At 43.9% G+C, this 25,592-nt stretch overlaps 1 protein-coding gene across 6 annotated transcripts in view; it reads right to left on the reverse strand.

The window, feature by feature from the left end:
• ebf1a (EBF transcription factor 1a) overlaps positions 1–25,592 on the reverse strand; it is a 482,981-nt gene that overhangs the window by 62,606 nt on the left and 394,783 nt on the right. For all 6 annotated transcript variants that reach the window (XM_060837039.1, XM_060837040.1, XM_060837041.1 and 3 more), the window contains one exon: positions 22,325–22,413. In XM_060837039.1, coding sequence (XP_060693022.1) covers positions 22,325–22,413 — 89 coding nt within the window. The remainder of the gene's footprint in view (positions 1–22,324; positions 22,414–25,592) is intronic.

A 25,592-nucleotide genomic window follows, 5' to 3' on the forward strand; every position in this document is an offset into this window, starting at 1 on the left:
TTCACCCTAACCTGCACATCTTTGGATTGTTACGGGAGAATCATCAAAAATTCAGATAAATTGCAGATCTTTACACTCTCCTAGCCCATGTTTAATAAAATATTGTGTGTTTGTGTATGCATGAGTGAGAGAAAGAAAGAAAGAGAGACCATGACTGAGTGAGTGTGTATGTGTGTGCCCGTATTAGTGTGCCTGTGTGTGTGTGTGCGTGTGTATGAGTGTTGGATGAGCAGGAACATTGATCATCACTGCAAATGTGAATCGTGATTTAAGCTCAGGGTTATTCTACCTAGTTACATGTCACTTGAAGTATAAAATCTGTGACTTGGTGCTTTTTTAAAAAAGGAAAATAAACCCCAGCTGGAGTTCAATGTGAATCAAACTCAACTTGATCGCAGCTGTGAGAGAGGGTCAGTTTGTTTCTTGCTGGCAGGCCTTGTGAGAACTGCACCATTAGTGCAGCAGACACTCGCTAATGAACCAGTTCGGGTCCTCAAATGGCTAATTAATGAGCCACCCAGTGGTATCTTGCTGGGATGTTACCAAATGCAGAGGAACTTAGTGGTGAAGTTGGGGGGTTGGGGCATGGCTCCCTTTCAGGCCTGCTGTGCCAATCGAAGACCCCACCCCCATCTCCTCCCCATTCCCAAGGTATCGCCACTCGTCCCCTGTTTTCCCCATCCCTGCAATTCCCTTCCCCATGCTCCACCCTGCCTTGCTTCCTTCCTGGGACAGCCATGCTCCCGGAGATGCTGTCGGGATATAGGAGAGATGCCAACTGGAGATGGGAGTCCCACTCCAGCAGTAGACTTCAGCCTGATTCACGGTCGATCACCAAAGTGGGGGAGGGGTGGGATGGCCAGCCCACAGGGGTTGTGGGATGGGCAGTCGAGGAGAGGAGTAGGATGCACAGTTGGGGGGGGGGGGGTTGGCACGGTTTGGCGAGGAGGGGAGGTTGGGACTTTTACAGCAGGGATTAGTGATCCCAGCCCCAGAGTAATGTTCAGCCCCAAGTAAGGGAAAACATCCGGTTACACAGAATAGGAAGATACACAAATCTAGAGGCACGATATTCCTCAAACATATAAGTGGGTGCAGCTTTCTTGGTTGGCTATTAGCCAGCGTGCACGAGTACATGAGACTGTGAGTGTGTGTGTATGTACAATTTTGCACAAGTGAAAGGAAATGTGTTTCTATGGGTGTGTGTGAGTATGACTGACTGTGTGTATGAGCGTTAGAGTGTGGGTGAGTGTAAGTACATTTGTATGAGTGTATATAAGTGAGGGGATCTGTATGTGTATAATTGTGATTGGGAAACTCTGTTTGTTTGTGTGTGCACTTGTGTGTACAATCATTATATACAACTAAACTTAAAGCCTAAAAACAATTATTAAGCTTTCAGTGGATTGAACTCCAAACTGCCTATTACCCCATTTCAATCAGTATTAACATGTTTGCTTTAAACTGAAGTAGTGACATTATAAATATTTATTGGCCAAATATCCATAGTCATTGCTTTGCAGTCCATTCTCATTAATTCTCTCAAACAACAATGGCCAAAACTTTCTAACATCTATTGCATCCATGTCTTTCTTGGATGACTTAAAGGCAACTCATCATATGCACGTTAGTAACAAAGCATTCAATTAATTGTTTGCTTTAAATGAATACAGAAGGGTCATTGGATTCACAACGTTAACTCTGCTTTCTCTCCACAGATGTTGCCAGACCCACTGAGATTTCTCCTGCGAACCCACTTTCCTGAAGTGCTGCCATTTCTCACGTTTTCATTCCAGCTCCCTGAGCAATAACAACATTGTGTATGCCAGCAATTCAATGAGGAGACCTGAAGCCAGCCAATATCCACCACAAGTTCACCTGTACCTCCACACACATCATCTATTGCATCCGCTGCACCCAATGTGGCCTCCTCTATATTGGGGAGACGGGTCGCTTACTTGCGGAACGCTTCAGAGAACACCTCCGGGCCGCCCGAACCAACCAACCCAATCACCCCGTGGCTCAACACTTTAACTCTCCCTCCCACTCCACCGAGGACATGCAGGTCCTTGGACTCCTCCACCAGCAGAACACAACTACACGACGGCTGGAGGAGGAGCGCCTCATCTTCCGCCTGGGAACCCTCCAACCACAAGGTATGAATTCAGATTTCTCCAGTTTCCTCATTTCCCCTCCCCCCACCTTGTCTCAGTCGGTTCCCTCAACTCAGCACCGCCCTCCTAACCTGCAATCCTCTTCCTGACCTCTCCGCCCCCACCCCACTTCGGCCTATCACCCTCACCTTGACCTCCTTCCACCTATCCCACCTCCATCGCCCCTCCCCCTAGTCCCTCCTCCCTACCTTTTATCTTAGCCTGCTTGGCTCTCTCTCTCTTATTCCTGATGAAGGGCTTATGCTCGAAACGTCGAATTCTCTATTCCTGAGATGCTGCCTGGCCTGCTGTGCTTTGACCAGCAACACATTTGCAGCTGTGATCTCCAGCATCTGCAGACCTCATTTTTTACTCTAATGTTGGACAGTGTTGTGTTGGTCTATCACGCTGCACAGCAAGGGAGTAAACTGTATGAACTAATCCTGCCTTCAACAAAGAGGAAAATGGATCCTTCAAGACGCAACAGGCAGTCTTCAATAATCCTCACACCTGTGCACTGCAGTAGAGTGGCACTTTGCAACAGTGACTGACAACAGTCTGCTACTGATTGGTTAGATTCAGCACAAAACCTTTTAATACAGCCCACCCCTCAAGTTGGTAAGTGAAAGGATTTTGATTTTAACTGTCCCCATCCCAGCGTGTAGACTAATGCCCCTGGAGGTGAAATGTTACAAGTGACTGGTCTCTTTAATCAACAGCTCACATGGAGTACAAAATGCCAATGCAGTCCATGAAGATCACACGTAGACCCTGGTCCAGCAGGAGTAATGAGGCACTCAGGACTCAGATCCTCTCTCAAGTATAAGTGCATTGAGTATAAGAGTTGGGAGGTCATGTTGCAGCTGTACAGGACATTGGTTAGGCCACATTTGGAATACCGTGTTCAATTCTGTTATAGTAAAGATGTTGTGGAACTTGAAAGGATTCAGAAAAAATTTACAAGGATGTTGCCTTGTAAGGGTTGAGGATTTGAGCTATTGGGAGAGGCTGAATAGCCTGGGGCTGTTTTCCCTAGAGTGTTGGAGGCTGAAGGGTGACCTTACAAACAAGGTTTATAAAATCATGAGGGGCATGGATAGGATGAATAGGCAATATCTATAGTGGAGTCCAAATTAGAGGGTAATAAGTTTAAGGTGAGAGGGGAAAGATTTAAAAGATACCTAAGGGGCAACTTTTTCACGCAGAGGGTGGTGCATGTATGGAATGAGCTGCCAAAGGAAGTGATGGAGGTTGGTACAACATTTAAGAGGCGTCTGGATGGGTATATGAATAGGAATGATTTAGAGGGATATGGGCCAAATGCTGACAAATGGGACTAGATTAGTTTGGGATATCTGGCATGGACAAATTATACCGTAGGGCCTGTTTCCATGTAGATCTCTATGACTTTAATTGGCTGCTCAAATTCCCCACTGTGTAGACAATTGGAAGCCAGTTATCAGCAATGGAACTAAATTTAAATGGTGCATAGTCAGCAGATATTTTGAACACTTTTTCCAACAAACTGATTCAAGGCAGCTTATGCGTCCATTTCTATTCATCCCAGGACGAAGTGATGACAATGTGCTGCAAGCACTCCTTAACCAAGACTCTCAAAGTGACTGGTAAAGATCACACAACAAGATGATCAGAGAAATTCTTCTAATATTCTGCCCCTCAACAAAATCATCGGAATTATCTAGACATTAGCTCATGGCTGTTTGTGGCTGTTTGGGAACAATTCAGCCATTTCCTCATTTACTTCATTTCAACAGCGATTACACTTCAAAAGTATCTGATGGGCAATGAGACACTTTGGAACATTCTGAAACTATGAAAGGAATACTGTAAATTTATGTTCCACTGTTCATTTCGTTAGAATGCTGGGGGGTTCAGGTTACCTTATAGAGATTTACAAAATACCGAGGGGTATAGATAAAGTGAATGGGCAGGTGTCTTTTCCTTAGTGTGGGGGTTTCAAGACCAGGGGGCATATTTTTAAAGTGAAAGGAGAAAGATTTTAAAAAGACATGGGGACAATTTCTTTTACACAGAGTGTGTGTGGAATGAACTTCCAAGAAAGTGGTGGATGCAGATACTGTTACAACATTTGAAAGATGTTTAGGTAAGTACATGAAAAAGAAATGTTTGGAGGATTACCGACCAAGTGCAGGCAGATGGGACTAGTTTAGCTTGGGATTATGGTCAACATAGACTGGTTGGAACAAAGGGTCTGTTTCCACTCTATGACTCAATCTTTTTAGCTCCAGCTGAGAATTGCTCTTTCTAACAGTTTTCTGAAATGTAGCCTCTTTAACCCTGGTACATCCTAATATGTCTACACTAACTCAGTGGTTAGCACTACTGCCTCAGAGCGCCAGAGACCCAGGTTTAATTCCAGCCTCGGGTGACTGCCTGAGTGGAGCTTGCACGTTCTCCCTGTGTCTGTGCAGGTTTCCTCCCACAATCCAAATACATGCAGCTCTGGTGAATTAACCATGCTAAACTGTCCACAGTGTTCAGCGATGTGTAGTTTGGGTGCATTAATTAGGGGAATGGGTCTGGCTTGGTTACTGTTCGGTGTGGACGTGTTGGGATTCCGTGATCTACAGGCTTTTTTCAAATTTGAGTTTAAATATCACCCATCCATGGGGCACCTTTAACTCAACCAAGTAGGCCAGGTGTATCCGGAGTAAAGTCTTGTTTAAGTTCAACATTGCCCTTTCTTACTTAAGGTATACCTCCAGATATAAGTCAAGGATTTTGGTTGCTCTTTTATGGCCTTATCAACACGTTAACCTGAGTTTATATGCAGCATGGGATTCACTACTCCCTCATTCCAGTTCACACCACACCATTTCAGAAGTGATTTAATTCCACATTCTCACTTCTCGTTCCCCCCCAACCAATGCTCTTTTTCACATTGACCATTGATAAAAACGACCATCCATGTTCTGAATGGGCAGTGCATGACTCAGCTCATATCACTGACTTGCTAAGTGACTTTGAATTATCAGTTCAAATCAAACGGGTAGGTTGCTGATTCTGACCTCTGTTCACCCGGTAAGTTAGGGTGCCAGCTCGAGGTGGGCAGTAAGATGCTAGTCCAACCACCTGATCTACTTTATGTGCCCCTGCCTTCCCAGTTCCACCCTTGTCATAAACACTTGCTGTAAATTCTGTGTCTTAAGATCCTGCTACCTGATGAAGGAGCAGCGCTCTGAAAGCTTACACTTCCAAATAAACCTGATGGTCAATAACCTGGTGTTGTGTGATTTGTAACTTTGTCCGACCCAGTCCAACGCCGATTCTTCCACATCATAAACAAGCATGGCAGGGCTACTTGAAATCAAGCCTCAATTTGGTGTGGGAATCATTGTCACATATCAGATTAGATTAGATTCCCTACAGTGTGGAAACAGGTCCCTCAGCACAACCAGTCCACACCGACCCTCCGAAGAGCAACCCACACAGACCCATCTCCCCTCTGACTAATGCATCTAACACTACGGGCAATTTAGCATGGCCAATTCACCATAACCTGCACATCTTTGGATTGTGGGAGGAAACTGGAGCACTCGGAGGAAACCCACGCAGACACGGGGAGAATGTGCAAACTCCACACAGATAGTCACCTGAGGCTGGAATCGAATCTGGGACCCGGGTACTGTGAGGCAGCAGTACTAACCACTGAGCCACCGCGCCACTCCAAATAAACCAGTATGGCAAGGCTGACGTGTTTTCTTCTCTACAGAACATTAGTGAACAATTTTGGAAGTTGACCAGTTAATAGCTTTCGTGGTCACTTCTGGTTCCACCAGATTTTATTTAAAGAACAGGTTTCAGTGGAATTCTAACTTCCATATCACTGGATTATTAGTCTTGGCTTCTAAGTATTCAATCCACTAATATGACTGCTACACCAGCCAGCCCTCTACACTGAACTGTCTGTCCAACTACTGGCCCACCCAGTCAACCCATCTACTTTTGCCTGTATCTCTTGTTTCAGATTTCACAGCTCTTTCTAAATTTTTCTCTGTCAACAAATGTCAGTTGTTGATCCTCAAGTCACTAGCATTTCAAGGTGCTTTTTTATTTAATGGAGAACTGAAATGTTGAAGCCCAGGTGGAACGAACAACCATCTTCAGACAAGCATCTACCCATTTGGATGTCAGTGACCAAACCCTTGAGCTTCACTTGATGCCAACATTGTAGATGCTGTTCCCAGGGAGCCAGTCTGGCTGGGAACTGTGAGAAATTTATCTTGATATAATGGGTTACAAAACTTCGCAACTCAAGGTGAGAGACATAGGGAGAGGGAGAGACAGAGAGAGAGAGAGACAGAGGCAGAAAGAGAGAGACAGAGAGAGAGATATAGAGAGAGAGAGATAGAGATAGAGAGAGACAGAGAGAGAGAGGCATATATAGAAAGACAGGCGTAGAGAGAGACAGAGACAGAGACAGAGACAGAGAGAGAAAATGTGGCAAAGTGGGTTAACTAGAGTTTGTAGCATTTTGGAAAGTACAAAATGTGGCCAGTCACTTCGACATGTATTAAGCTATTGATTAATGAACTTCATATCCAGCGCAAACCACAGCTTTTCCTCCGCATGATTAACTCCTTCTAAAAATATATTTCAAATGATATTTATGTATATTAGAAAGGGCAGAGATGAACAGGGAAGCAAAGGTATATTTAGATTAACTCTTTTCTCTCCAAGCTGGAGCCTGGAATACTTATCTTTTCTATCTCTCACTCGACTCTCTCCCAGAAATTTAAGTGCTGTACTTTGCTGAATTGTCTCCTCTTCAACGATGAGTCAACATGTTATATTTATATAGTGCCTTTAACATAATGAAACATCTCAAAGTACCTCACAGGAATATTTCAAGTGATACATAAGGAAATATAAGGTCAGATGACCAAAAACTGAGTCATAGAAAGGGAGGTTTTCAGGATTGCCTTTTTTTTTAGATTAGATTACTTACAATGTGGGAACAGGCCCTTCGGCCCAACAAATCCACACAACCCTCCGAAGAGCAACCCACCCAGACTCATTTCCCCTTTCACCTAACACTACAGGCAATTTAGCATGGCCAATTCACCTGACCTGCACATCTTTGGACCGTGGGAGGAAACCTGAGCATCTGGAGGAAACCCACGCAGACACGGGGAGAATGTGCAAACTCCACACAGACAGTTGCCTGAGGCAGGAATTGAACCCGGGTCCCTGGTGCTGTGAGACAGCAGTGCTAACCACTGTTCCACCGTGCTGCCTTAATAACGTAAAATGAAGGTAATGAGGTTAAGAGGTTTAGGAGAGGAATTGCAGAGCATGGGGCCTAGGTAATTGAAAGCATGATGAACAATGGCACAGCAATTAAAATCAAGGACATCCAAAACACCCAGAATTAGAGTGGTACAGATAGCTTCAAGGTTTGTGAGGCTGGAAAGAGTCCAGAGAGTGGGCCGTGGAGAAGTTCAAACACAAGGGTAAGAATGTCAAAGTCAATGCATTATTTGACCGTGAGTCGATGTACGTAAGAGCATATGGCTGAGAGGGGAACATGACTTGTACAGTAAAACATGAGCAGCTGTGTTTTCGATGACCTCAAGAATATCGAAAGCAGAATATGACAGAGCAGTCACAAGTGTGTTAGAATGGGCAAAGTAGACAGGAATGAGGATTTCAGCAAGCGTTGAGCTGGGGCAGGAATGAGATTGGGTGACGTTAAAGAGGTCATACTGGACCAAAGAATATGAGGAGAGTCCTGGCAGATTCCAGCATGTGCCTGATATAGGTGAAAGGGTGCTAACTGGTGCCTTAACTTGGCTTCTGGTCCTTTTATAACCAGAAGGTTATAATCATTAATAGAGCCAGTCCAGCCCAGACTGCGTGGCTTGTACAAAATCTGGATTCAATTGCCTTTGAGTTAGGTTTTCATTTAAGAGGCTTGGGCAATTCCAGAAAGTGGAACTTGTTAATTGGAGAGGACAGGAGAGGTGAACCACGTAGCCACATAATCTCCCACATTTTAATGGTGACTAGACTTCAAGAACTACTTCATCGCCTGCAAAGTGCACGTGAAAATGTCTTGAGGTCCTGAAAAATGCCTTATCTATCCACGGCTATCTTTCCTTCCCTGACATAGCATCATTTCCAATGCAGTCCATGGTCCTGAGGTAGCTCAATGATATATAGCTGGTACCAGTGCTGTTGGTGGCAGACATAGTTCAGCGAGGAACTTTCGGTCTTGAGCCATCTACTTAAAAAACAAGTGATATTACAAGAACCTTTTTCTTTCTTCACCCATTCATGGAAGGGTGTGGGCATCACAGGCTCAGATAGCATTTGCTGCAATCTCTAATTGCCCTTCAGCAGATGAGTAGAACTGCAGTCAGTTCTGCTATAGTTCCATTCTCGTGCAATCCCGTGTTATAGAAAATCGCTTAATAGTGGCACCATTTAAACGAATGGGGTCTGAATCGCTTTATAATCAATACAGACTTTTAAAATTCGCACTATAGAAACAGCGTCCCCTATTCGCCAGACACAATTTCCCGAATTTGCATTAACAAAATATGTGTTGTAGCAGTACTGCAATCCTTGGTGCACAGGTACATCCACAATGCTGTAAAGGAAGGCGTATTAGGATTTTCACCCAGTGAAGGTAAAGGAACGCTGATATACAGTCAAACCCCATATCCGCGGATTCGGTGTCCACAGTTTCAGTTATCTGTGGTTTACCGTGGCCTGAAAATATGACATGGAGCACTCTGGGAATAATTCCAGGGGGCTGCCAGGGAGGTAAATTTTCCACAGTTTTGGGCATCCACGGTAGGTCTGGGAATGTAATAGTTGCAGATACGAAGTGGGGGGAACACTTGTCGTTCCTAGTCAAGATGGTGTGTGGCAGATTGCAGGTGGTTTGTCCTATAGGCAAACGGCATTAATGCCTTCTACAGCTCCAGCTTCATTTTGTCTTCCTGTTGGTTTTGTGGATTTAAGTCGCGTTGTTGCTCTTCATTCGGCTATGGAAGCTGCAAATATTCCCTTGCTAAGGTGAAGGAACCGCCCCAAATTCTGCATCGGTCAACACGTTTAGTGTCTCTTGTTTCCCGTCAGGTTGTCCAAATGAGATGTGGCCCAGCCTTGATGGGCTGAATGGCCCCTTTCTGTGCTGTATGCTACTACAGAATGGGAGACTGGGATCCTCCCAGCAGCAGCAGTTGGCTGCTCAGGAGACATCATCCTTGAGCAGGAGTACTGTCGGGAGCTCCTCTCGCTAAAGAGCCACAATACTGCCTTATCAGCCCCTGACAATCCGACTCAGCCAGTGGACCGCCGGCCTTGCACACCAGAGATAAGACTTCAATCTTCACAGCTTTCACACTGAAGCCACCAAATCAGCCGGCTTAATTTACTGACATCTGCACATTTCTCTTTTCCCGTGGCAAAAATCGCTATATAACCAGAGGTCGGGAGAGCCTCTGTCACTCAGACTGAAGAAAGTGGAACATCTCTCTCCTCGACAAGTTTGCATTAAGTGCAGAATTGAAAGGTCGCAGGGTCAATACCCTGCCTGCACGAAGTTTAACTGATCCCCAGTCAGGGGAAATGCTGAGGTTGGGGAAGGTGGGTTGATAACAGAGCATTCCAACTGGCACTCATTGGCAAGGTAGAGCAAAGAGAGAATGCCAACACTGGTTTTAAAAGCACAGAGCCCAATCTGGGAGGGGAGAGGGGATGAGGACATAATTGGATATATTGATCAATACTATCCTGCTCTCCCGCCTCGTCTTGTTATCTCACACTCAATGAGAATGGCTACCAACAATATTGGACTCAATACTTTCAAAGAGAGAGAGACGGGTTCACTCTGCAGCAGCCTGATGTGACTCCACTGATAGACATGTTTCACGTGCCTCTGCTAACGAGCTCTGACTGCAGCCCAGTTCTTCACCGATTTGTTGGTAATGATTTTTTAATTTGCCTCTGTACACATTTCCCCCACCCCCTCCCATCCCCAGCTCATAAATAATGGGGGAGCGGGGTGCAGCCAAACATTGCACTGGAAGACTTCCCTCACATTTCCACTTCCCTTCTTCTTTCCTCTTGCAGAATGCTGGGCTAATAGCAAAATAACAATGGAGACTAACACGTAGCCATCAATTTCAATTTGGCAAATGCTTGCCAATTGCGCTAAGTGAATAGGTGCGATTCACACCCTCAACAAAAGTCACACAAGACAATAAAAGCAGCCTGCAGTATGAGAAGGTTACCCTGATCTATGTTTAAGAGTAATTACGCACTGTGCCCTCACTGCTCCAATTACAGACACTGTCGCTGTTGATATTCATGACGAGTTTGAATCATTACCATTGTAAAATATTCCAAAAACAGAAGCCATAAGTGATCTGCTGGAGTGAGACTGCAAACAATCACTTTAGCTAAAGCTGGAGGGAGATTTAATTGCATCAGACCTCGTCATTTACGGAACCACACAATGCTGGTGTAGTTCCTGTCACACTGATGTTTAAATGTGGCTGACACAGAAATTAGGAAGGCTGGAATATGTTATGGGAGTGCAGTTGCCATAACTACACTGCCAGCAGCTGATGCTCCTAAATTAAGCTTCAGGAGAGAAACAAGCTTCTCATCTGTCCGTCAAAATGGATACAGGTCACATCAGAGTTCCCCATATGGAGCCTCGGAATATTTTATTGGGTCCCATATGGTGAGGGTTGGGGGGGGGGGGGAGTTTAAAAACGAGCGAGAAATGAGGAATGATTCAATTGCAGGTTGGGTCATGGCTGTTAGAAGACAATTGAGAGCAGTCTTTCAAAGTAGCACAACGGTACTTGGAAGTTTCATCTTTATAAGCAGACTTAATTGTGGAAAAACAGCATTACAGACTATAACTTTGTTCCGAAACCTTCCTCAACAAACAAAACCAAGTTACTAAGTTCTTGTTTTAATATACTATGACATGAAGGGGTTGAACTGCAGATCCATGTCAGTAAAACCTATTTTAAAACAAGCCAAAAACGTGCCTTTTGCACAGGTCCCTAGAAACAGAAAAGGCCATTCAGCACCACATGTCCCTACTTGATCAGATTGTGGCTGAGCTGAATCTGAACTTCGATTGACCTGTTTAGCTCCACACTATTTGATTCCCTCACCGAATGAAAATGAAGAGTTCGGTTATCAATGCTTCAAGATTTTTTACTAGTCTTTGAGGAAAAAGATCAGATCAAGAGCTCATAATTTTCACAATGCCACAGGATGCCCCTAATGCCTTGGGGCAGATGCAATTCTTTTCATTCATGATTCTCTTTCAACAGTATCCATTCTAACTCTTCTTCCTGGGCAGTCAAATGAACTTGCTCTTCATGATCCACCCTGGCAGCTTCTTCAGCTGGATGTTTCAATCACCACTTCTGCAGCCAATTGGAATTTTCCCATCTTTCTCTAAATCCTCATCAAGTAAAACTTTAATAAGAATTCTGGATGCCCCAGTATGAAAGTTTAGGGGTCTGGTGTCGAATATAAAATGGGGGCAGAGAAAATACACAGAGGTGGAAGTTCTCAATTTAAATCCTCCTGAACACAGAACATAGAAAAATACAGCGCAGTACAGGCCCTTTGGCCCTCGATGTTGCGCCGACCCAAACCCACCTAACCTACACTAGCCCACTATCCTCCATATGCCTATCCAAGGCCGTTTAAATGCCCATAAAGAGGGAGAGTCCACCACTGCTACTGGCAGGGCATTCCATGAACTCATGACTCGCTGAGTAAAGAATCTACCCCTAACATCTGTCCTATACCTACCTCCCCTTAATTTAAAGCCATGCCCCCTCGTAATAGCTGACTCCATACATGGAAAAAGGTTCTCATTGTCAATCCTATCTAAACCCCTAATGAAGTGAGCAGCAATCACAAGGTGATATCTATGAACCAACAATAATTTACCACAAGGAATAGTTCAGGTGAATAGCACAGTGACACTTAAGGGGAAGTTTGATAGTCACTTGATGGGGAAAGGGACTGCTCATCCTGATGGCTTGGTTGAAGCTGAGTGGGTGGAGGCTAGTGTAGATAACAAATGCCAACACCGGGCCATTGGGCCAAATGGCCTGATCCCAACTTGTACATTCAATGTAATTCAGTGTTTGTACAAGCAGCTCCCATTGAGATGGCCTATTCTTGGTGCTAGGATGAAACATAGAGAGACAGGTAATGTTGACGAGATGGGAGACTGCAGAAGGACCTTGAGAAGCACAGCAAGTGGGCAGATGGGACACAATATGGGAAAGTGTGAGGTTATGCACTTTGGTAGGAAGGACAGAGACAGATTATTTTCTAAGCTCTAGCACAAAGGGACTTGTGAATCCTAGTTCAGAATACTTTTAGGCTAAAATGCAGGTTCAGTTAGCGATTAGGAAGGTAAACGCAATGTTAGCATTCATTTCAAGAGGCTAAAATGCAGCAGCAGTCATGTACTCAATGCTGAGGCTGTATAAAGCTTGAGTCAGGCTGCATTTGAAATATTGTGACACAGTTTTCGGCTCCATATCTAAGAAAGGATGTGTTGGCCTTGGATGAGGTCCACAGCAGGTTTACAAGAATGAGCCCAGGGATGAAGTGTTTGATATTTGAGGAGAGGTCAAGGATTCTGGGACTATACTCGAAGAAGTTTAGAAGGATGAAGGGCATGTGATTCAAACTTACGGAATGTTGAGAGGGTTGGATATAATGGATGTCAGAAGATGCTTCCACTAGGAGGAGATACTAGGACCTGAGGGCACAGCCTCAGGATGAAGGGATGACCCTTTAGTACTGAGATAAGGAGGAATTTCTTCAGCCAGAGGGTGGGGAATCTGTGGAACTCATTGATGTAGGGGGTTGCAGAGACTAAATCATTGAATGTCTTTAAGACAGAAATAGATAGCTTCTTGATTAATAAGAAGATCAAAGGTTACAGGGAGAAGGCAGGGCAATGGAGTTGAGAAACATATCAGCCATGATCAAATGGGGGAGCAGACTCGATGGGCCAAATGGCTTATTTCTGCTCCTGTATCTTATGGTCTTATTACAACACCTTGGAGCATGAGCCGACTAACAGTGTCATATTCTCCAATGTAACCACAGTAAACTAGTTTTTGCAAAGACAAAATATTAAAGAGCGACTCTCTAATTACCTTGCGCATTTGATGACTTTCATTAGCAAATTAATAATTCAAATGCCCTGACAATGTATAAATTTCAAGTGGTGTAATAAACCAGATGTACAGTTACAAAACATGTGAACCCCTGATGTGTCATAACCTCATAACATACATACATCTAAATACGTGCATATATTCACTATATATATATATATATATATATATATAAATGGTTCGGAGTTTTATATCTATATACACATTGTATAAATTACACTCTATATAAACACACATAAAAAGTTGTCACTGAGATTACAACTTCCGCTAGCAATTATCAAATAATCATTTGGTAGAACAGAACATTGCTGAAATAAGCTATTTTTAACTGTAATAAGCTGTACTCATCAGGACAGCCAGCAAGAATTGTCCTTTCACATTTCTCTTTACATAAGCAGTTCTTGCAAATTTTCCGATGAATGCACAATGAAAAACTTCAACAACACGTCTCCTGTTCTTAGCAGTAATTATTAACGCTTCAGTTCAGTACTAACAGCAATAGTATGTAAACTTTTGGAATGATATTTGGCTGAACATGAGTTTTGCAAGGCCCAAAATAACTCATGGAAGTGGAGAAAAATAGAATTTGGAAATCCTTACTATCAAGCATTTTTGGGACACTGGAATTGTGAGAGTGTTCTTTCATCAGTAAAGCCTCATGACAATAGTGCATGTCATGCAAAGATATCACAATCAGGACAGCTATCAAAGCTGCCTAGAAAGTAATTTCAAAAGATGCTCTTTACTTTATCTGTTTCTTCCTTTAAGTCAGCAATGTAGTTTGTTTAATCAGTTGGTGCTAATGACATAATCAAGGGAATTTGCTTGGAGAGCTGCCCAGCATTGGAAGGGAAGAAGCTGCATTAATATACAATCTAGGGGCATGGAAAACCTCACATTTCCTGCGTTAATGACCACGACTCTGTTGATGTCAGTTTCACTCCCTTGTAAAATTTACCCCAGTAATTCCACACATCCAACATTACCAGCAAACACATAATTACACACCGGTTCTGCATGAATTCTCCCTTAGTTTAAAAATCTAAGGAAGGACACATTAATGTTAATTGCAGAAAATTTTGGAAATACTTTACAGATCAGGCAGCGTCTGTGGAGGGAGAAACAGAGGTAACATTTTGATTTGGTGACCTTTCAAAATAATTAGTTCTGATGTAAGGTCATCAGCTGTTCACAGATGCTATCTGGCCTATTGAGTCCTTTCAGCATTTTGGCATTTTTACTTCATATTTCCACTTATATTTAAGTGTACATATGCAATGAAATATATTTCTATATAGATGAAAAGAAAATGCCTTGGCTGTAGTGTATTACGTGTTGTGACATTTGGATTAGGCTACAAACTACAATAATTAATGTCAGTCCCATTTCAAATCATTACCATCCCTTCAATGCTTGTATCTCTTCCCTTCCCCTGGATGCATAATGGAGAGTGTTTATCATTTTGGTGCATTAATATCTAGGTGAAGAAACAATGCAGACGAGTACAGCAGAAATAACAAAAGGCGAATTAAATTCCTTTATCGGCCAGGATACGTTGACAGTGCAAGCAACAGAAGAAGTTGTGAACTGAGATGACAAATTGCAAAAGGCTTTATCTTTGTCTCTGTCACGCAAGACATCTTGAGGGCAATTAGAACTTGGCACATGGAAGCACGCTGCCTCACTTTTTACCCATAGTTGTCTTTGATTCTGAAAGCAGACAGTGATTGCTGATCAGTGCCTGCATGTGAAACACACAATAAGGTTGGTGGTAACAGCAGAAATCCGTTCTTAAACAGTCAACACTCCAGCATCTGCAGTCCTCACTTTCTCCTTAACAGTCAACAGCTAATGTTGGAGATTTGAACTGACAAAAATAAAGTGAACATATTGGTTAATGGGGGATGTGAAGGGGTGTTATCTGAATACAAGCTCCTAGTCTCCTTCACCCATGTACCTCAGTTCCATCATTCATGTTGACCAAGAAAACCATCAGAAACCCTTTCCATTTTCCCAATGACTTGCACGAGTAACAAACTGGAACAATATCAAATGACAACTTTGGGATGCAAAAGGCTCATATCCTCAAGAACTTGCCACTAACTCTCCAGTGTGAAGTTGATATAAAACAGCCAGGCTGCATTATGGAACATGGACAAGAAAATGGAGAGTGGCAAAGAAGAGCAATAACCTACTGGCGAATTATCAAACTCTTAAGTGTGTGGATCTGTCACCCTTTGGTGGTGGTAGTCCCTCCTTGGGAGCAGCAAGAAGGATTGCCTACCATCAAATGATTGGAATCAAGTCAATACCACCTGGAAAACGTAGGCATCTCTACCAAAACCAGATGGCTGTCCCAGGAACTTGAGATCTTTGATGGATCAGGAAAGAAAGCTGGAGGGATAGATAAGGAAGTTGAAACTGGAGCTAGGCCCCTGAAAGGATGATGGCAAGAGCACATCCTTCTGAGCTGTCTTTGGTAAACTGCTGAGGCACAGGATCAGTGGAAAATTGCAAAAATACTGTGATCAATAAACAGAAACTCGCCACTAATAGATCTGGTGGGAGAATTCAAGAGAAACGTTCTTCCCCACAGGATAGCTGGCACTTGGAACCTGCTGCCACATGAAATCATTGAGATGAAGCAGCTGTATTTGTCCAGGATCCAGAACAATGGACTTGGGAAAAGAGGAAGAGGAGGTTCTGTTAATGGGATGTTGGATGAAATGAAGACGAGGATGAAATGAGGGCTGTGTGGGGAATAAGCACAGTCTCAGAATGGTTGGGTCACCTGTTGCATTCATAAACCATTCTGCATGGATCATTTGTTAACAGAATGCAGATATTAAGAAAGGCCAGTTAACTGAAGCAGACATTAACTATCCCCTAGGAGAAGGCATTCCTTCTTATCTCGGTTTTAAATGAGGGTCCCCTTTCTCTGTAACCATGTCCCCTGGTTTGAAATTCCCTCACTAGTGGAAACATCTTTTCAACATTTATCTCACTAAACTCCATCTGCCAACTTTTTGTCCACTCACTCATCCTAGCTATATTCTTTAGCAGACTCTTTTTGTCTTCATCTCAACATGAAATCCCATCTATGTTTGTGGCATCAGTAATCTTGAATGCATTACAGTTCTGCTAATTTCTCCAGATCATAGGTGGAAAATAAGTGAGGCCCTAGGACTGATCTTTGTAGCACTCTACTACTCACACAAAAGGAGGTAGCTCCAGTTGCCAAAGTCATGGGAACACACCGAACATCCTGCATTAGTTAAGTCGTTAAGTGTGACCATTAGACTCATATATACTTGAAAGTCAATAACATTTGATTACCCTGAAGATCAACCTAAGCTTTGGACTACATTCTAAATTGGGTGAGTACTGACTGTGTGAGACAAAGAACTCAACATTTATTCCAGCTATGACCCTTAAATATCTCCCATCATGATCCCATCTCATTGCCTGTCTCTCTTCTGTATTTCCAATCAATATCCAAAACCGGTGACTCTCTCTCTCTTGTTTTCCATTGCTATCCCATCCCAGTGACTGTCTCTTCTGTTTCCATCTCTTTCCTATCCTAGTGACTCTCTCCCCTACGTTTTCCATCATTATCCCAACCCAGTGACTCTCCTACTTCCCATCCCTTTCCCAGTCTCTCTCCTATTTCCCATCACAATCCCATCCCAGTGACTCTCTCTCTTGTTTCCTATCTCTTTTCCATCCTAGTGACTCTTGTTCCCATGTTTTCCATCACTATCCCATTCCATTGACTCTCCTGCTTCCCATCCCTTTTCCATCCAAGTGACTCTTTCTCCTATTTCCCATCACTATTGCATCCCGCTGCCATTTTGAATCTTCACTAACCAACAACAGTCAATGGCTCTGTTTATCAGACATCGAATCTCTAATGGGATATCTTTTTTTTATAACACCGGTGTAAAATTCTTTGACAGGTGACATTAAGAAAAGGTCATGTATCACTATACACTACACAGACTATGCAAATTGAATCAAAAATGTAGCAGCCAGATTAGCTGAGGTAAAAAGTATAAGGTCACACAAAGTCAGTCAAGCTGGAAGTGCTGAAAAGATGCTTGTAATTACTCTTTTTAGTCTATTAACTATTGTTGTTCTATCAGGATTCAGGGGTATATGAAAGCCATGGACATGAAGTACAAGATAAAGTAATGTGTATTTACTACTCCCAGAGGATCAATTTGCCTGGTATTTTGCAGCTTGGAAGAGCAAAACACACAAGCGCTGTTCGCCTTTCTCTCCACTGAATTTTGTCTTTTATCAAAGATTACTCAGAAGACAGCCACGACACCAGGTACAATCCATCCACTCGGAACAGAATCGCTCTGTGATTCTGCTGCCATGTAGCGATCAAATCACTGCCTCCTGACACAACATCGGAGAGACCCTGTATCCTCTTGATAAAACCCAGGAACACGCGAGGATCAAAGCCTCACCTGCCAACTGATTTTTCATGGAGGCGAACGCGATGCAAATTTGTCGATGGGATCTGACGGAAATTTACCCAGCCCTGCCCCTGTACAGTCACTGCATGAACTGCTTGACAAGTAAAATATATCTGTCAGCTTGATATGAACTGACCCCTTTTTTTTTCTCTATCTATTCATCGCATTTTGTTTCCTGTCAAGCGAGTACTGCTAACTTTAGCGTAAGCTATAATTCACTCGTAATTCATCCTGGGCACACGGGGGATTGGGTTTTTGGACAGAAGTGCAGCTCAATCATACAACAGACCCTGATGTGTTTGAGTCCAGCTACACTGAGGCCTCCCAGTTCATTGCTGGCAATTGGGTTAGTTTGTTTTTAAATTAAAACATTTAAATGTTTATTTCCCCTGTGGGCCCTCGCACACAGCAAAACGAGGGTTTGAAAACGATTACATTATACTGTTTAATAAAATATATATATCTTCTTACTGGTTGCTCCTCTAGTCTATGAATGCCTAATAGCAGAGTGCCCTTTCAGGCCCCTTCTGAGTATCCCACTGCAGCATGGAGGGGCAGCTGTATTGTCAGAGATGCCTCGATTCAGATGAAACATTAAACTAAGGCCTTGTCTGGACGCAAAAACTTCCGTGCCGTCATTTTGCACGTGGTTTTCTCTGAATCCTGCCCAATTATTTCATCCTCCACCTCAAACTGATTGCGATCGCATTGGGAGATGCACCAGCATTGGGCAGCTCCAACTTTATAAACGTGACTGTGCTTTAAAGACACTTGGTTCCTGAGAAACACCTTGGAACATCTGGGGCGGAGGGGGGGGGGCATGGCAGGTGCTACGTGAAGACAGGTTCTTTGCCTTCTTCCTCCTAGCACAACACAGACCCAAAGGTTTGGAGGTTCCAGGGAAAGGTCTGGAGGATGCAAATTCCTTGGAATTCCTGGCTGTTAACAGGGCAACTGGAAATAAGTGCGGCTAGTTAGACCCAACACAAGCAATGTTCACAATTGCTGAAAATGTGTTGCTGGAAAAGCGCAGCAGGTCAGGCAGCATCCAAGGAACAGGAGATTTGACGTTTCGGGCATAAGCCCTTCTTCAGGAAGGCTTATGCCTGAAACGTCGAATCTCTTGTTCCTTGGATGCTGCCTGACCTGCTGCGCTTTTCCAGCAACACATTTTCAGCTCTGATCTCCAGCATCTGCAGACCTCACTTTCTCCTCAATGTTCACAATTGCCCAGGCAGTCATGTGGCAAGTAGGACACCTCTCGTTTTTGGCCCATTCATGGAAACAGAGGAAAGGCGGGTAGTTTGCCAGAGTCTGCCAGGGTGGCACCTTGGTGAACAGGAGACTTTGGGCGCAGTTGCCGCCCGGGGTTTTCACTGATTTCCATGACATCCCTGACATGGTCAGCAGAGAGCCAGCGCTGCCCAATACTTATTCCTTAGCCAAACATCACAAGGCAGACGATTAGGCTGTGGGAGCTTGCTGAATATAAATGGGCGCTGTCCCATTTCCCAGCAGCACAACTACTGCAAAGCACTTTGGGCCATACTGAACATGTGGATGGTTCTATCAAAATGAAACTTTCTTTTAAATTAAAACACGACAGTTACCAGCCTGCAAGGTGAAGACGCCTGATTGGATGACAAAGCGCCATTAAAATAAACAGATAGGTGGATGTAGTTTTGAGAGCCCACCAAGAGGGGTCACTAACAGGTTAAACACAGCATCATATCCCGAAGGCACCTCGCACTCAACCTTCCCCAGTCTCGTCTGAAGCAACTGTTTCTGAGGTCCAGCAATGACAATTTGGAACGGACAAGGAGTGGTTGAGATGAACAGGAGAGTCCAGCCTTATGCGGCTGGATAAACATGTGAAGGAGGGATTGAACTTTGCCATTAAAGTGAATGAAGAGAGTGGTAGAAGGTATCTACGATAAGAGCAAATGGTCTGAGCTGTACCTTTCATTGTATTATTATTATTAAGGAATGTGTATTGCTTAAAAAACAAAATCTCTTTCCAGATATCTTACGTATCTACATTGCAGTTTCCAAATGCATGTCATTACTTTGTCCTGTTGTAGCTGAAAATGTGTTGCTCCTGAAACGTTTACCCTTCTTTCCTTGGTACAGATACTGACTGTCCAGCCATTTACAATCATCAGCTTCTGTTTCTCTTTCACAAGTGTTTGTTGCCTCTGATTCCTCAGAGTGTATAGTGAGCAGGTTAGATTAGATTAGATTAGAATTACAGTGTGGAAACAGGCCCTTCGGCCCAACAAGTCCACACCGACCCACCGAAGCGCAACCCACCCATACCCCTACACTTACCCCTTACCTAACACTACGGGCAATTTAGCATGGCCAATTCACCTGGGCCGCACATCTTTGGACTGTGGGAGGAAACCGGAGCACCCGGAGGAAAGCCACGCAGACACTGGGAGAGCGTGCAAACTCCACACAGTCAGTCGCCTGAGTCGGGAATTGAACCCGGGTCTCAGGCGCTGTGAGGCAGCAGTGCTAACCACTGTGCCACCGTGCCGCCCACAAATTTTAGTTTATGTAGTTTTTATATTTGGTGGATCATGCGATACTAAGTCCCAACTTTTATTCAGTCAGCCAGGATAACCTTGTATTTTAATTGTTGCTCTAGTGTCTTTCTGTAACTTCAGAAAGAGCTTGACACAAACATCCTGGGTGATTAAGTGGAAGTCAAAAAAAGGTAGTGCTGGAAAAGCACAGCTGATCTGGTAGCATCCGAGGAGCAAGAGAGTCGGCGTTTCGAGCATAAGCTCTTCATCAAGCACATTCCTGATGAAGAGGTTATGCTTGAAACATCGATGCTCCTGCTCCTGGATGCTGCCTGACCTGCTGTGCTTCTCCAGCACCACACTCTTCGACTCTAACTCTATAGCATCTGCAGTCCTCACTTTTTCCGAGTGATTAATGGAAGCTTTGTGAATCATTCCCTCCCTTTCCCTCTCTGTCCCTTTAGCCCCTGCTTCTGTCACACTCAGAATGGATTTCTCTGGTACCTCATGGTTGTCGCATGCTGTCAAGCTTTGTGACCAGGAAGGGCTAAACTTCTGACCTTTTGTAATGCTTAGCTCGCAAACTGGGAGTCAGCATCACCACGGCACCAAAGGAAGACATTCTGCCCATTAAGTCCACTCCAGCTCTCTGTACAGCTATCCAGCCAGTTCCATTTGCCCATCCTTTTCCCGTAGCCATGCAAGTTGACCTCCTTTAAGGGACCATCCAGTGTCCTGTGCAAATCACTCACTGACTCTGCCTCTACCGGGCCCACGTTGATAGTGAAGCCCAGGTCATTACAGCTCACTGTTTCTTCACATCCTTAAAACTCGTAGCTCAGAACTGAAACTCTGTCCTTGTATCACCAGCCAATGGGATCAGGTTTTCTTTGTCGACTTTGTACATCTTTATCAGGCCATGTCTCAACTTCATTTGTTTCAAGGAGAAGATGCACCAACCTCTCCAACTTCATCTAACCTAGTTGCTAAAATCCCTCATCCCTTCTGGCAAATTTTCTCTGCGGCCCCTGTAGGACCCTCACACCCTTCCTATAATCGGATGGACCGGAAGTCACATACAGACCCAGAGTTCATGCTGAAGCCTGGCGATGCCAATAACTCATCACTACTGCCTCCCCCCAAAGCTGCAACACTTGTGAGAAGAGGGGTCAGAGAATGACTAATGTCTGTGGCCGAGCATTGGCAACCAGGGGTCCCCTCAGGCAGGCATGGAAGATCCCAAAGTGCTCCTTCAACCAAGAACAGGGGAGTTCTCCTCAGCAACCAGTTCAACGATTATACTGTAACCAGTGTCGATAAGACGGATTATCCGCGCAGTGTCACAGAGCTGTTTGTGGGATCTGGCTGTGCACAAATTCACCTCCACCCCAACCCCCACCTTCACTACATTACAGCATTGACTACAGTCAGGAATTAATGGAACCGTTGATGCATTTTGGGATATCATGAATGTCAGGAGAGAAGAAGACTGTAACGGTATAGTTTGCTGAACAGTTGGTTTGCCAATCCGTGTGATGCCTACACCATGGGTTCAATTCCCATCACCAACTGGGGTTACCATGAAGGACTCGCCTTCTCAACCTCTCCCCCTCACCTGAGGTATACTTGTCCTCAGGTTAAATCACCACCAGTCCTTCCTCTCTCTCTCTCTCTTTCTCTCTCCCTCTATGATCTGGTAAGACATGACAATACCATGGGTGCGATGTTTTATAGTGAAGGGAAGAATTAATCTTATCTTCAACACAGATACAACACAATAAAAAGAGAAGAGTTTATATGCCACATTTTGCACTAACAATATCATTTATGTTTGGGTATTCCTGTCAGCACAAAGTAACATACCAATCAGGCCTTTGATGCTTTAGTGCTTCCAAGTAACTTACTGAAGAGGGTTTAAATATGTAACTGACCTTTGGCAATCGTTCTGGGTCACCCGGATGTCTGGGGATCACCTTCTGCAACCGCTGGAAGCCATAGTCAATGGTGGGCTCGTTCAGAGCTGTGAAAAGGAAGCAGAATTGAGATCAGTGAGCATGCCAGCACTAAGACACCAGAAATGAGACTTACACAATTAGGCAACAAAGTGGCAACTAGCCAAGGTTCCTGCTACTGACTCCTGCGAGGCTTGACCTGTGATCATCCTCATGGGCCAGGAACCTTAATCGTTTGAACAGACTCATGCATTGACAATGGTGACAGAATGGAGGTACATGAGGAACACTGACTACCCTCCCTCAGGAACAGCCAAGACCAACTGAAGGGGTCGCCTTCTGTTGCCGTGGACAGTTAACAGTGAATTGCTGAGCAGTGTTTGGATGCTTATAATTCCTCCCCTTATTCAGGGTACTGAGCGCAAATGAGCCACACCCCCAAATTGTTGTGCTGTCCAAAGATGGACCAATAAAGCTGGAATGTCCCAATGCTCAATACCACACAGTACAATCCATGAGGGAATCGGTTAGCTCAGATGCCTGGATTGTTGGCTCACAGAGCAATGTAATACCAACAGCGTGGGTTCAATTGCCATCACCGGTTTGAGGTTACCATGAAGAACTCTCCTTCTCAACCTCTCCCCCTCACCTGAGGTCTGGTGGCCCTCAGGGGTTAAATTATCCACCTCCAACACCCCCCCCCCCCCCCAAGTCACTTCTTTCTAATAAGAGAGTAGCCGCTATGGTCTAGGGCAACACAACAATTAGCCTTAAAACTGTAGAGGGAACATTATGTTCTGTGTTACTCTTTTAAGAAAAACATTGGGCCTAGTCAGGGAATCAAGGTTTTACACCTCAACTGTGATTTCAAAGTTGTGCCACAACTTCTAAAAATTGGAAAGCAAAACACTGTGGACAGCAGAGATCTAAAATTAAAAACAGAAATTGCTGGAGAAACTCAACAAATCTGGCAGCATCTGTGGAGAGAGAAACAGAGTTAACCTTTCAAGTCCACTTTGATGACCTCATTCCAAAGAAGAGTCATGCCAGACTTGAAATGTTTATTCTGTTTCTCTGTTCAAAAATGCTGCCAGACTGACTGATTTTCTCAGGGACTTGTTTCTTTTTTATTATTTTTGAGCATTCAAAGTCTACAAAATGAATTATGCAACACTTTGAATTAAGTGGCACAAATAACAACAGCAAGATGTGCTAAAGAAAAGTATCAGAAGAGCTGACTGGGATGATCTGGAAAGCAGCCATGAAGATCTATTAAAACCTGTTAACACATCTTAGTGGATAAAGTCACTGCTTTACACAGCGTCGAGTCGAACAGCAATCCTAGGTTTGACTCACAGTCAGCGCTGACTGAGCTATGGCAGAGATTTCAGAACCATCTCGGCCAATGAGAACTACAGCAAGCCAAAGATATTGCTCCTAATTCCTGCCCGTCGTGTGAAACTGAATGTGTGTCGACACTGGAGGACAGAATTAGGCTGAGTTCACAGTACAAAATCCCACTGTCCCTCACTGCTTTTGCAGGACATCAGTGTCCACTACAGTTAGGGGTCAAGACGATTTACCTGTGGGTGAGGAAGGAAGATTTAGAAGTAAAGAACTTCCATTATTATTCAACAATAACCTTTTACTTTTCAAATGACAATCCATAGAGGAGTATGATTAAATTAAATATCTATACATAAACATTAAAATGCTCCACTGTTAGAAATAAGTTACGAAATTTCAAAAGAAAAGAAAAAAAATCTTTATAAAACGTTGAGAGGTGTGTTTCATTTTCAGCATTAGGCATGGGGCTGCCAGAACCCCTACCAACAGCTGCTACTGTTACCTCCAACATTGCCCACCCATCCGCCCCTCCCCCCGAAAAAGTGATAAAGCAGCAGCAGGGGATGGGGGGGTTCAGCTCTACGCTTAGGAAACAGCATAAAAGAGCTGTAATAAGTCTGGGATGACAAGAGTGGTTAGAGGACATTTACATCTGAGCACCTTGAATTCAGTGCATAATTGCACCACTAAACCCCTTAACTTGTCATCTGCCAAAAAAAATCCCAAATTGTTGTCAGTCATCCGCCATGCGGTACTCATCCCGGCAAATTCCCGAGTGACAGGGCTTCAGCTATGAGCACTGCAAGTGACGCCTTATCAGAACACTCTATTCAAGACAAGTAAGTGGCCGTTATCCCACTCAAATCAGCTTAATGATTAAGGTTTTGTTCAATGTCAGGAAAAAACAGCAATTTGAATATAAACATGTCTTCATGACATGTAAATCATCAAAGTTAAATCTATAGAAAGAGAAAAGCAGCATCCGATGTCCCCGGCCTCTTTAATCTTATTTTGATTTTCTTTTTTTAATCTCACTGTTGTGTTGAGCGACTGGGGTGAGCCGGCAGAAGGCTTTTCCCAAAGCACAGCAAAATGAAAGCTTTTGTTCATCATCACCTTCAGGTTCACCCCATGGACTAGTCAGAGCCAGACGACCAGGTGGCTGTCTGTCTGGAGTTTGTTTGACATTTAAAGCTGGAAGTTCAAACAGAAGTCCAGGTTTTTGACTCCCTGCTAGCTTCTATGAGTGTGTATGTGAGGGCATGTGTCTGTGTGTGCATGTGTTCTATCGGTGTGTATTGTGTCTATGCATGTGTCTGCATGTACCTGTGCATGGTCTGTGTGTGTTGTGTATCTGTGTGTGTTGTGTCTATGTCTGTGTATATCTGTAATTGTGTGCTTATGTCTGTGTATGTGTGTGTGTGTATGTCCACGTCTGCGTGTATCTGTAATTGTATGTCTATGTCTGTGTATATCTGTGTGTGTTGTGTCTATGTCTGTGTGTATCTGTAATTGTGAGCTTATGTCTGTGTGTGTATGTCCACGTCTGCGTGTATCTGTAATTGTATGTCTATGGCTGTGTGTATCTCTGTGTGTTGTGTCTATGTCTGTGTGTATCTGTAATTGTCTATGTGTCTGTGTGCCTATGTCTGTGTCTCTAATTGTCTGTGTGTACATGTGTCCATATGTGTGCATGTGTGAAAGAGAGAGAGATGCAGACATCTCAAGAGTGGAGGTGAAATCTCTGATCAATCCTCAACAGTAACAAGGCAGAAGGGAGAACCCAGAACGACTTTGTCTGGATTGTGAGATCCATTCTCTGCCCTGCCCCAGAATGTAAACAACAATCAGATTAAAGAGACCGACACAAATTTAAAATCCAAGTCGGGAGTGTCTGTGA

This window comes from Hemiscyllium ocellatum, chromosome 16 (genome assembly GCF_020745735.1).
Source record: "Hemiscyllium ocellatum isolate sHemOce1 chromosome 16, sHemOce1.pat.X.cur, whole genome shotgun sequence".
In the NCBI taxonomy this organism is placed as follows: Eukaryota; Metazoa; Chordata; class Chondrichthyes; order Orectolobiformes; family Hemiscylliidae; genus Hemiscyllium; species Hemiscyllium ocellatum.